Source organism: Salvelinus fontinalis, chromosome 15, assembly GCF_029448725.1.
Source record: "Salvelinus fontinalis isolate EN_2023a chromosome 15, ASM2944872v1, whole genome shotgun sequence".
NCBI classification, from domain to species: Eukaryota; Metazoa; Chordata; class Actinopteri; order Salmoniformes; family Salmonidae; genus Salvelinus; species Salvelinus fontinalis.
In genome coordinates, this window is record NC_074679.1 from 7,540,735 (window position 1) to 7,552,806 (window position 12,072).

The 12,072-nt window shown below is 42.0% G+C and overlaps 2 protein-coding genes across 4 annotated transcripts in view; one reads left to right on the forward strand and one right to left on the reverse strand.

Moving 5' to 3' along the window:
• The window catches only part of LOC129811357 (ribosomal protein S6 kinase 2 alpha-like), a 110,598-nt gene that overhangs the window by 17,950 nt on the left and 80,576 nt on the right, over window positions 1-12,072 (forward strand). The window contains exon 1 of one of the 3 annotated variants that reach the window (XM_055862592.1): window positions 2,345-3,033. The exons of 1 other annotated variant lie outside the window; for it this stretch is intronic. In XM_055862592.1, coding sequence (XP_055718567.1) covers window positions 2,971-3,033 — 63 coding nt within the window. In that variant the 5' untranslated portion in view covers window positions 2,345-2,970. Of the gene's footprint in view, window positions 1-2,344; window positions 3,034-12,072 lie in introns of those variants that run through there. One more of the 3 variants, XM_055862594.1, reaches the window with a different exon arrangement.
• LOC129811358 (uncharacterized) overlaps window positions 1-12,072 on the reverse strand; it is a 90,465-nt gene that overhangs the window by 6,479 nt on the left and 71,914 nt on the right. The gene's annotated exons all lie outside the window — the stretch shown is intronic.

Here is a 12,072-nt window from a genome sequence, read left to right on the forward strand (position 1 = left end):
ATGTGACTTCGATAGGTTTAGGCTCCTACGTGATACTTGAATTTGTCCTATACCCATCAAGAGGTTGCTAACAACTTAACCTACTAATAAAAGTTTACAACGTAGGTGCACAGGTCAAGAGACAATGACACATTCGATACCGCTTTGCACACTCTTGCCTGCATCTAGCTGATCTGGTGAGAAATCATTATTACAATCCAACTAAAACAAGAGTTTCTATTGGACCAATTCAGGTAGGTCCCTCCCTGTTTCGTTCAGGTTGCTTTCATTTATTGACAAACGTTTTGCAAAAGAATTGGCGATATTATGACACCCCTGATCACCAGCAAACACAGTTCACTTTCATAGCAGCCACATACAGCATCATCACTTTGCTCATTGTATAATTCCTTCTCACATCTATGCACTATCATCTTTTTAACTTTGCTTGTGGACTTCAGTGCACAACACAACAGCTGTCTGTGACCAGGCGCAAAAATCTATACAAACCAAATCATCATACCATAACCACTAACTGCTACACAGCCTACATCGTTGTCACCAAAATAACATTATATTGTAGACAACAAAATATAACTAACATGTTACCAATCCTGTATTGAATGACTCATCCCATTTCCATGTGTACAATCATGCAGTACAGTGTACAGCTAGCAGTTGCACCATTGGCAAAAAATTTATAAAACCGAACGCTTTCCTTAACTTGGAAGAGTTGCCATGTTGGATAGCCTTAGCCAGCTAGCTAGCATAAATAGCAATCCTCTCTGTTTGAGCCTGGTTGTTGAGTAGGCTAAATTAGCTGCATTAACTAAGTAAGTGAAAAGTAAACTAGGAATAAAACAAATACCATCTCTCTCTCTCTGCTGCTTCTCAATTTTTGAAGAAATGTATTTGTTCAAAACTGTTCAACTATTGTCTTTCTCTTTGAGTCAACTAATCAAATCAAATTTTATTTGTCACATACACATGGTTAGCAGATGTTAATGCGAGTGTAGCGGAATGCTTATGCTTCTAGTTCCGACCATGCAGTAATATCTAACAAGTAATTTAACCTAACAATTTCACAACAACTACCTTATACACACAAGTGTAAAGGAATGAATAAGAAAGTGTACATACAAAAATATGAATGAGTGATGGCCGAACGGCATAGGCAAAATGCAGTAGATGGTATAGAGTACAGTATATACATATGAGATGAGTAATGTAGGGTATGTAACAGTTATATAAAGTGGCATTGTTTAAAGTGGCTAGTGATACATTTATTACATCAATTTCTTCATTATTAAAGTGGCTAGAGATGAGTCAGTATGTTGCAGCAGCCACTCAATGTTAGTGATGGCTGTTTAATAGTCTGATGGCCTTGAGATAGAAGCTGTTTTTCAGTCTCTCGGTCCCCGCTACTTATGCACTGCAGTGCTAGCTAGCTGTAGCTTATGCTTTAAGTGCTAGATTCATTCTCTGATTCTTTGATTGGATGGATAACATGTCAGCTCACACTGCAAGAGCTCTGATAGGTTTGTAGGACGTCCTCCGGAAGTTGTAATAAGTGCTGTGTAAGTCTATGGAAGGGGGTTTAGAACCATGAGCCTCCTAGGTTCTGTATTGAAGTCAAGGTACCCAGAGGAGGACGGAAGCTAGCTGTCGTCCGGCTACACCATGGGTCTACCCTACAGAGTGCTGTTGAGGCTACTGTAGACCTTCATTGCAAAACAGTGTGTTTTAATCAGTTACTTGGTGACATGTTTATTTTTCAAAAATTATACATTCATCATTTTTATGAAATTCACTGAGTAGGATGGTCCTTCCCTTCCTCCTCTGAGGAACCTCCTCTGGTGGCAAATGTTGGAGTGAGAGACCAAAACAAATGAACATAGATGTAGACATTGTTACAATAACACAATGACCCTCGACTATGCACAGATCAATTGATACACCACAGTCAAGAAATTTGATACAATTTATTAACTAATAAAAATTATAACTGTTTTCCTTCAAATCCAAATGCGTCATGTACCAAATGTCTTTTTGAAGGGACACTGATAGCGAGCACTTGCAATGAATGGGCATGACACCTCTGTGCATAAAAATGAATCACTATTTACCATCCTCATCATCAACGCCCTTGACCCCCTCTTCTTCTTCTTCTTTGTCTTCTTCTTCTCCCGTCCTTTTTCTCCTCCCCATTATCTTTTTTTACCATCATGCTGAACAAAATTATCTTCAAGGTCTTATTACGCTGATAACCTTTTAAATTTGATTACTGTATAATAAAAAAGTGCATTTGGTGCGCTTTGGCGTATTACGTAAGGTAATCCTGTACATACATTGCAGTTCAACCAGCCTCCAGAGGACGGCGAAAATACAGTTGGGCGGACCGACCAATACCGGGCTGGAAGAAATCAGTCTGGAGTCTGCCAATAACAGGTCGAGTTGCGCTCAGCTTCGACGCTACATTCTGGAGGCAGTACAGAACGAAGTCCCCATTCCGAGTAATCTCTCATAAATACAGAGAAGAAGAGAAGCTGTATGCCTATAATATAATAGGCTGCGCCGGCGATTAATTAGGTTACATGGACTCAAGAGAAAGCGAATTATTTTTGGCGTATGAATATAATTGCATAGCCTGTTAAACGGCTTGGAAACTCAGTCGGCTCTTCACTACAAATCTGACCTAGGCTACCTGTGTAGAGGGGTTTGATTTTACTCATATTCTGGAATTGGTATCATCAATAGTTTTCTCGTGTGCTTTTCTGTCGGGTTTATATTGTTTGTAGCAAACGGCTGCCGAGTGCGACTGGAATACGCGTCTGCACCGGGGATTGAATTGATACATCATAACCGACCGGAATTCAGATTGTGAATAAACAAGATATTGTCCAGGGTAACGTAACCTCACTCTACAACCAAATACATCTGGGCAAACTGAACGTGTATTTCGGTAGCAGAGAGCGATACTAAACCTGCATAATGCCTCTTGCACATCTTGCGGAGCCCTGGCCCCAAATGGAACTAATTACACTGGACTCCGAGGTAAGGACACCGGTGAAATTGCTCTTATTGTCATTCCGCATGCCATATATAGGATATCTGTAGGCTACACTTTTCCCTTCTGTTAATTGGTGTACTTGGAAAGACACTTGACAATAAATACCAGGAATCAATTGTTTTTTATTGACATAATGGAACAATGTTGACTTGGGCCATGTTCAGTACGAAAACGTTCTCAGGAGTTGGAAATGGAAATGCCACATGGAGCCGAAGTGATTCCATATTCTGCATGTCAGAAATGCATGTTTGTTCTACATAGAAATGTGCTATCTGAACGTTCCAAAACGTTGTCCTGCTGAATGCGCCCCAGTTGTTATTTTACATGTTTGTAAAGTTAAGGAGTGCGCTTGCTTGTTTGTTACAGTAGGTTGATACAATGTACCCATGTGTGACAATTTAGCCGAAGTGTGGCAAAATCAAATCTGCGGGGGTATCATTTTATGTAATTGATTCCATGGAGCAGTGTCCTGTGGACTCTAAAACGTGTTCAAAAGACTTATTTAAATTTAGTTTAATTTGTTATCAAGTGAGTAGGCTACTCTCCCCATCCACTCTTATTCTGTTTTATTCAGTTGTTGGCATGGCTTGACATTTTCCTTTTGATGTACAGTAGTCTAGCCTAATAGCTAATGTTCAAAGGATATTAGTTGAACTCAGCTTCTGCCATTTTGAATGTCCTCAGCACCGCTTGACAGGTGGCTGCTTGCCAGGAAGTCCTCCCTGGAATTTTTACTATGGTCATGACCTTGCAACTTTTGTTGGGAAAGGCAAATTGGAGGCAAGAGTGACATGCCGTCTCAGTCACAACGCAATAAACCCGTGTTCTCTCATGCAGCAGCATTACATGTAAAACCTAGAAAGCCCATTCTCTCTACTATGTTCTCATACTTCTCTCTCTTTGTGTTGTGATTCGGTTCAACTGGAGGAGTGTAGCTATACTACACCTGTTAGGAATGAGGTCTTCCCCAATCCCCAACAGATTGGATGGGCAGGTGAAATTATGCCTGTCTTGCCTCGTTTCCTGTCATGGGCCTTTGAATACGATGTGTTTGAAATGAGCGATCAATGTTTAGTAATGTAGAGAGATGACAAATGCCTTTAGAATACGGCACACTCAGATCTTTCCCATTGAGCTTGAGGCTGTAAGTCACAGCACAGATCTCGTTGGCACCCGGCTCCACTCCAGTCTTAGACCGACAGACGAGGCCGAGGCGGATTGATTGAGCTGTAAACTGAGAGCCCTGAGACAGATGGACATTAAGGCTGGGGTTGGATACCAGAGAGAGTTGTGGATTGATTGATTGAAGGGTTGTGGTTTTGGGTTACTATCGGTTTGGACAAGGTCAGATTCATTAACAGCTTTATGGAAATGTCAAGGTACTGACTGTCAAAGTACGAACTAGGTTCAGATTCTACCATTGGTCCACTGCTATACTTGAGCTGATAATGATGTCAGCTACTGTTGACAGCTGTCTACAGTTCTAAATAGTAGGATGTCAAATACCCAAGCGTATTGTTGTGAACGTCTGATCTGAATTTAAATGTTATAATCAACACACTCTTAACACATCCACTCGTGAGAGAAGCTACTCTCTCTTATCAGATGACAGCTCATGAGCTGTTTGTTTCCTGTCAGTGACTCTGTGTTTTGAAACTAGAGACGGTGCGAAGGCAACAGATCCGGCCCACGGTTTAGTCACATACCGTGACAAATTTATCCCTCCATTCTTCCCTCTCTATTCCTCCCTGTCATCACGTCACCTGTTGTTCCGTTCCCTTCCCTATCCTAGTCTCGTTCCATGTGCTGCCACTGGATCGCACCTGGCACACCACCAGGCTTCTTCCGGTCCCAGTTTGCTCCCTTCCTCTCCACTTTGGCCCCAACCGTTTTGACGTTTGCAAATCTGTAATGTGGAGTCTCCACCACACTGCTGCTTATAGACCAACCTATCCAGAACCTTCAGATCTGAAAACCATTGAACGTTTATGGGAAAGCAAACATCGAAGGTTTATGGCAAAGCGGGAGGGGGATGTGCGAATTGGGATTGGCTATCCATCTGAGTCCCCCGATCCCCAAAGTGATCCGGAGATTTCCCGACAGATGCCTCGACATAGAGCAAAGCCCTAGTCATAGACACTCCTTTGATCACTGATGAAGTCACTGTTATTGTTCCCCTGTACATGTGGGGCACATGATTTTTGTTTCCTGCTCATATTGCTTGAGATATTCCCTAACTGCTCTTCTCCTTCCTTCTCATATTATCACGAACCCCTTCTTCTGGTGAACATGTAATGCTTTGATATAAATGTTATATTTTTAATTTGGAGGACTTGTGACTGGAGGACATGTTTGCGATTGATGCGATCAGGTGTCTACCTCTATTACACTCTAGTCATCTGTTCCCAGCAGAGCTTTTCTACCCAGGTGCAGCAGAAGGAGCTGAACATGAAAATATATTCATCAACTCTTGGCAGGACACTGCATGTTTGCTGCGGAAAAAATATTTGTTGTGAAAACCAATGCGTTTCGGCGCATGCTTTTATCAGGTATTTGCTGATGGAGAGCAGAACAGAACAGAACACAACAAGCCTCTGCAAGGGATGACTGTCAGCGCTTCTGGAGTTCTCCCTGTTATTACGCAAGAGGCCGGGGGTTGAGTTAATAACTGTGAGACAATGGTCCACATTCCTCTGCGCCATGCGTGGCCTGCCAGCACAGGGCACACTTTCTGAGCCACACAGGGAGGGAGAGAGAGTGGGTGTGTTCCAGACCGACTATGTTGCAGACGCGCTGCACACAGCAGCTAATGGCTCAAATCACATTTTATTTGTCACATGCGTTGTGAACTAACAGTGAAATGCTTACTTACGGGCCCTTCCCAACAATGCAGAGAGAGAAAATAGAGAAATAATAAAGTAAAACAAGTAATAATACAAATAATAGATACACAATGAGTAACTGTAACTTGTCTATATACTAGAGGTACCAGTATCAAGTCTGTCTGCAGGGGTATGAGATAATTGACGTAGATATGTACATATAACTAGAAATAAATGGACAGATAGTCAACAGTAGCAGCAGCATATGTGATGAGTCAAAGTAAGTTTAGTTTGGTGCATCGCTTCCGCTTGCCATGGTAGCAGAGAGAACAGTATGACTTAGGTGGCTATTTTTATGGGACTTCTTCTGACACTACCTGGAATAGAGGTCTGGGATGGTAGGGAGCTCGGCTCCAGTGATGTACTGGGCCATATGCACTACCCTCTGTAGTGCCTTGTGGTCAGTTGCCAAGCAGTTGCCATACCAAGGCGCTGATGCAGCTAGTCAGGATGCTCTGTGGTACAGCTGTAGAATGTTTTGAGGATCTGAGGGCCCATACCCAATATTTTCAGCCTCCGGAGGGGGAAGAGTCGATCCATCTTCATGACTTGGTTAGTGTGTTTGAACCATGATAGATCCTTAGTGATCTGGACACTGAACTTGAAGCTCTCAAGCCGCTCCACTACAGCCCTGTGGATGGGGGTGTGCACGTCCCTCTGTTTCTTGTGGTCCACGATCAGCTCCTTTGTCTTGCTGACTTTGACAGAGATGTTGTCCTGGCACCACACTGCCAGGTCACTTACCGCCTTGTCAGTGATCAGACCTACTACCGCTGTGTTGTCAGCAAACTTAATGATGGTGTTTTAGTCGTGCGCGGCCCAGGGCTGTGCGCGGCCCAGGGCTGTGCGCGGCCCAGGGCTGTGCGCGCCCCAGGGCTACAGCCATTATGTAAGCAGATTGGGTGTGTTCCAGACCTACTATAATGTAATGGCGCTGCACGCTGGCATTGTGGGATCTGGAAGCTGACTGCAATGTAGTCATCTTGAAACACATCCAGAGAAGGGCCTTTTGGCTTACCTTCAGCTGATCTGGGTGTGACCTGTGGAACAAACACCACCTGGATGAGATGACTTACTGGTTGCCATAGGCGCATGTGATAACACAGCCTGAAGCTAGTTTCACACTGGCAGATATGAGGTCGCTTTCATTGTTCCGTCACAGCTGCATGTAGGGGCGGCAGGTAGCCTAGTGGTTAGAGTGTCAGAGGGCCAGTAACCAAAAGGTTTCTAGATTGAATCCCCAAGCTGACGCAATGGTAAAAATGTGTCGTTCTGCCCCTGAGCAAGGCAGTTAACCCACTGTTCCCCGGTAGGCTGTCATTGTAAATAAGAATTTGTTCTTAACTGACTTGCCTAGTTAAATAAAAATAGCTACATTACCGTTCAAAAGTTTGTGGTCACTTAGAAATGTCCTTGTTTTTGAAAGAAAAGGCAAAAAAAAATGGCTAGAAGGCCAGCATCCCGGAGTCGCCACTTCACTGTTGACGTTGAAACTGGTGTTTTGCGGGTACTATTTAATGTAGTTGAGGACTTGTGAGGTGTCTGTTTCTCAAACTAGACACTAATGTACTTGTTCTCTTGCTCAGTTGTGCACCGGGGCTTCCCACTCCTTTTTCTATTATGGTTAGAGCCAGTTTGCGCTGTTCTGTGAAAGGAGTAGTACACAGCGTTGTACCAGCTCTTCAGTTTCTTGGCAATTTCTCGCATGGAATAGACTTCATCTCTCAGAACAAGAATAGACTGACGAATTTCAGAAGAATGGTCTTTGTTTCTGGCTATTTTGAGCCTGTAATCGAACCCACAAATACTGATGCTCCAGATACTCAACTAGTCTAAAGAAGGCCAGTTTTATTGCTTCTTGAAATCAGAACAACAGTGTTCAGCTGTGCTAACATAATTGCAAAATGGTTTTCTAATAATCAATTAGCCTTTTTAAAATGATAAACTTGGATTAGCTAACACAACGTGCCATTGGAACACAGGTGTGATGGTTGCAGATAATGGGCCTCTGAACGCCTACGTAGATATTCTGTAAATCAGACGTTTCCAGCTACAATAGTCATTTACAACATTAACAATGTCTACACTGTTTCTGATCAATTTGACATTATTTTAATGGGCAAAAAAATGTGCTTTTCTTTCAAAAACGAGGACATTTCTAAGTGACCCCAAACTTTTGAACGGTAGTGTATGCTAAATTCTAGCTTTTTCTTAGTAAAGCTAGGCTTATGAATTAAAGATGGTCAATGCTGCAGCATTTTAGTTTGAAGTACAGTACTTGCACTATGAATGAAGCAATAGATGTTGTTTTTTGTGTCTGAGGGAGAGATTACCAGTTGCTTGGTTTTCAGGGTGGTGCTGCTGCTATAATCATAGCTGTTACACTGAAGTTATATTTTAACAACGCCATGAGTTCTTCAAGGCTGTTTACATTGCATGAATTATAGATGTCTTTTGAGTAACCTAATTGTGTCACATGGCTGGCTGCAAGCTATGTGCGTAGGGTGACGGCAAAATATAATTTATGACGGGATTTGATGTTTCTGAATAATGAAAGTTCTAAAAATGCATTATGGGTAGTGCATGATCCTAGGATAGCAGCACATTAATTCTAAGTGGTTTTAATGGGCTTTCTCCATTCTGGTTGCTTTATACTGTTCAATCAAAAATACTGTTTCTGCACAAAACTGACAGTGAAGTCGTCCTATTTGTAGGACACCTCGTTAAAATCCTATTTTGTAGCCTCTAACTGGTTTCTATTTGCATATTTGTTCAATTCCAGCATTGTCATACATTTCTTCTTTTGAGTCATTTACTAAATCATATAACAAATCAAACATTAAAATACCTTACAGCAGTTCACTGTTCACCTGTTGTATTTGGCTGATGTGATAAATACAGTTTGATTTGAACACCATTAGTGAAGGTACAGTGAAAACCCACATCAGTGGATCAGTACCTATAGTAAAATGCCATGTACCGCTCAGCCCTTCGTGTGTGTGTACAGAAATGTATATCAGGGATCATCAACTAGATTATATATATCTCATTATTGAGCGGATGGTCAGGGGGTCGGTACATCATTACAGATACTTTGTAGACTGCAACTTGACCGCAAGAAGGACAAACGGATATAACATTTGACTAAAACTTGCTTACATTTGTACACGATCACAATTATGCATGAGAGTACTTCGGAACAGATTTCCAAAATAAAAATCACTTGGAATCTGATTCACTGGTGTCTCTATTTAAAAAAAAAATATATATATATATATTACGTTTTTTTTTTTTTTTTTTTACATGGGAGGGGGCAAATTTGTCCTGTGGGATGCCATTTGGGGAGCCCTGATGTACATTTTGAACCTGTGTGTAATTGTATGTGTGAGGGTGTAATTTTAAAGTGTGTGTGTGTGTTTTTACTCTGGTTGAAATCTCAGGGGAGAGCGTGGTTAACTGTGCCACTTGGATCAGCCATGCAGGGCTAATTAGGCTGAAATGTGTGGAGCAGGATCTTCCACATTCCAGGGCCAACCTCTCCTGAAGACCCAGGGATTATGACTACAGTAGTGAGAACTTTATGGGAGGGGGGGAGGGGATAAGGAAGGTAGAGTAGGGATGAAGTGTGTAAAATAGAGGGGAAGTCTACACAGAGGTTAGGGAAACACTCCGGAACCGGATGACCAGTTGGTTTCCTCCTCAAAGAGACTCTTTTATTTTTTTTTACATTTTATTTTGTTTGTGTGTTAACCCCTCCTTTTATGATTCATTGTTGGTTTGTGTTTCCTTGTTAGGTCAGTGTTTCACAACTATCTTTTGAGTTTTAGTTTATCAAAGGGGTAGTTCACCTGTAATTTTGAGGTGATTTTAGGTGGAACATTTGGAACATACTAAAAATGCCTTTACTACCCCCATGGATGTAAACCTTGTGATGTCACTGCCTGGAATAGCATTGTGGGTGATGTCACTTGAACTGTCTCTTTTAACAACTGCAGTCAGTAACCACTTTACCATCCCCATTTTTTTTCTCATGCTAGTAAAGTCATACCGTATGGAGGAAAACATTTTAAAACACGACAGCTGTTATGGCAACGACAATTATATAAATGCTGAGAGAATTTTGTTTGTTCGGTTATGGTAGGATCCTTTTGTGTCGGTTAAATTTAAGTATGCAAGATATGGCAGTGGAAATGCTTTTATGAGCAAATATTTATATAATAGCCACCATATATCAAAGTAAACTTGATCAAGGGTCTTATTCTAGTGACATGATGATCGATCCTTGTCTAACGTTTGATTTATCCATAATAATCTCGTGTAGATTACACTATCCAGTGACCGCACAGCCTACCCGTACTGCAAACTGTTGGCTAGAGAGCACGTGCCAAGACCAGAGTATTTATATTTGCTGTTTAACACAACAGTTTTTGTGACAACTATTGGTAGAGTTTAACTGCGATGGAAACAACACTTTCGATTTTTATTTGGTACATGAAAACTTAAGCGAAAAGAGTCCATTTTGTGTGCCCTACGTCATCTCACACTGATTTTTATCTGTAGTGAGTCCGTTTTGTGGAAACGCACCACAGATCGGGAAAATTCTCATCTGTCACACAACTGGATGAAAACACCATCTCAGTTTTTAAGTTTTAAAAAAAATAAACAAACATTGATCTTCCTTTTGCACTCTCATAAAACCTCAGGCTGTTTATGAGAAGCTCATTGTGTTTCCTAGACCTGATAGCCTAACAAGTTCTCTCTGGTGAGGGTTTGCCCTGAAAACATTCTCTGATTTCCGGTAATCCTGCTTTCCCTTTGCACTCTTGATTTGTAGCAGAGGCCGCTGCAGTAATGTCTCACTCTTGATTTGTAGCAGAGGCCGCTGCAGTAATGTCTCACTCTTGATTTGTAGCAGAGGCCGCTGCAGTAATGTCTCACTCTTGATTTGTAGCAGAGGCCGCTGCAGTAATGTCTCACTCTTGGTCGTTTTTGGCTGTTTTTACACATGCAGCCCAGTTCTTACATTTTGCCTAATTAATGAGCTGATCTGATTCATCAAAAGACCAATTAGTGGAAAAAGATCCGAATTGGGCAATCTGTATAAATGCAGCCTTTGAGACTGCAACTTAACATTTCCATGGCAAGTTAATTTGTTACCCAACAGACCTATCGGTCTGTGAGGAGATAACTATTGTGGACAATCTTAGGGAGTGGGGGTTACGTCCACGGTTTCTCTGTTTAGTAAAGATCTTTCTCTGCCCTCAGACCAAGGGCAGTGCCTCAGATAAGCCATTTTCCCACTCTCTTTCTTCTTTCTCACAACTCAAGGCTAATCAATAACCTGGCTGGCTCTGCTCTGTGTGTGTGTGTGTTAGAAGAAAATAACTGTATTGTCGTCAGGGGAGAGGAGTAGGAGAGGATTGTGACTTCAGGTTCGCGCCTCTCCATAATGACATGACGGTGGGGAGGGGGTGGGGAGGTCAGTGTTGGAGCCTCAAGCCCGAACCTCTCCCATTTGTCTTTGACTGTTTTTTTGTTGTTGTTTTTTCAAATGCAATATTTAACAAAGTTTCTATTTTGACTGCTATGGTAGAAGAGAGGGTATTTTTTGTGTGTGTCTTTCTGTCAAAGTAAGAATGTGAATTTGAGTGTGTTCTAAGGTATAAGTTTACAGAATTCTTCAGACCAAACAAATCATATTTAGTTCTTTGTGAAAACAGAGATTGAACATCTGTAGAGATATTGGCCCGTGGTAGCTTAATAATGGCCCGTGGTAGTTTAATGGCAGCTTAATAATGGCCCGTGGCAGCTTAATAATGGCCCGTGGCAGCTTAATAATGGCCCGTGGCAGCTTAATAATGGCCCGTGGCAGTTTAATAATGGCCCGTGGCAGTTTAATAATGGCCCGTGGCAGCTTAATAATGGCCCGTGGCAGCTTAATAATGGCCCGTGGCAGCTTAATAATGGCCCGTGGCAGCTTAATAATGGCCCGTGGCAGCTTAATAATGGCCCGTGGCAGCTTAATAATGGCCCGTGGCAGCTTAATAATGGCCCGTGGCTGCTTAATAATGGCCCGTGGTAGCTTAATAATGGCCCGTGGTAGCTTAATGGCAGTTTAATAATGGCACGTGGCAGCTTAAT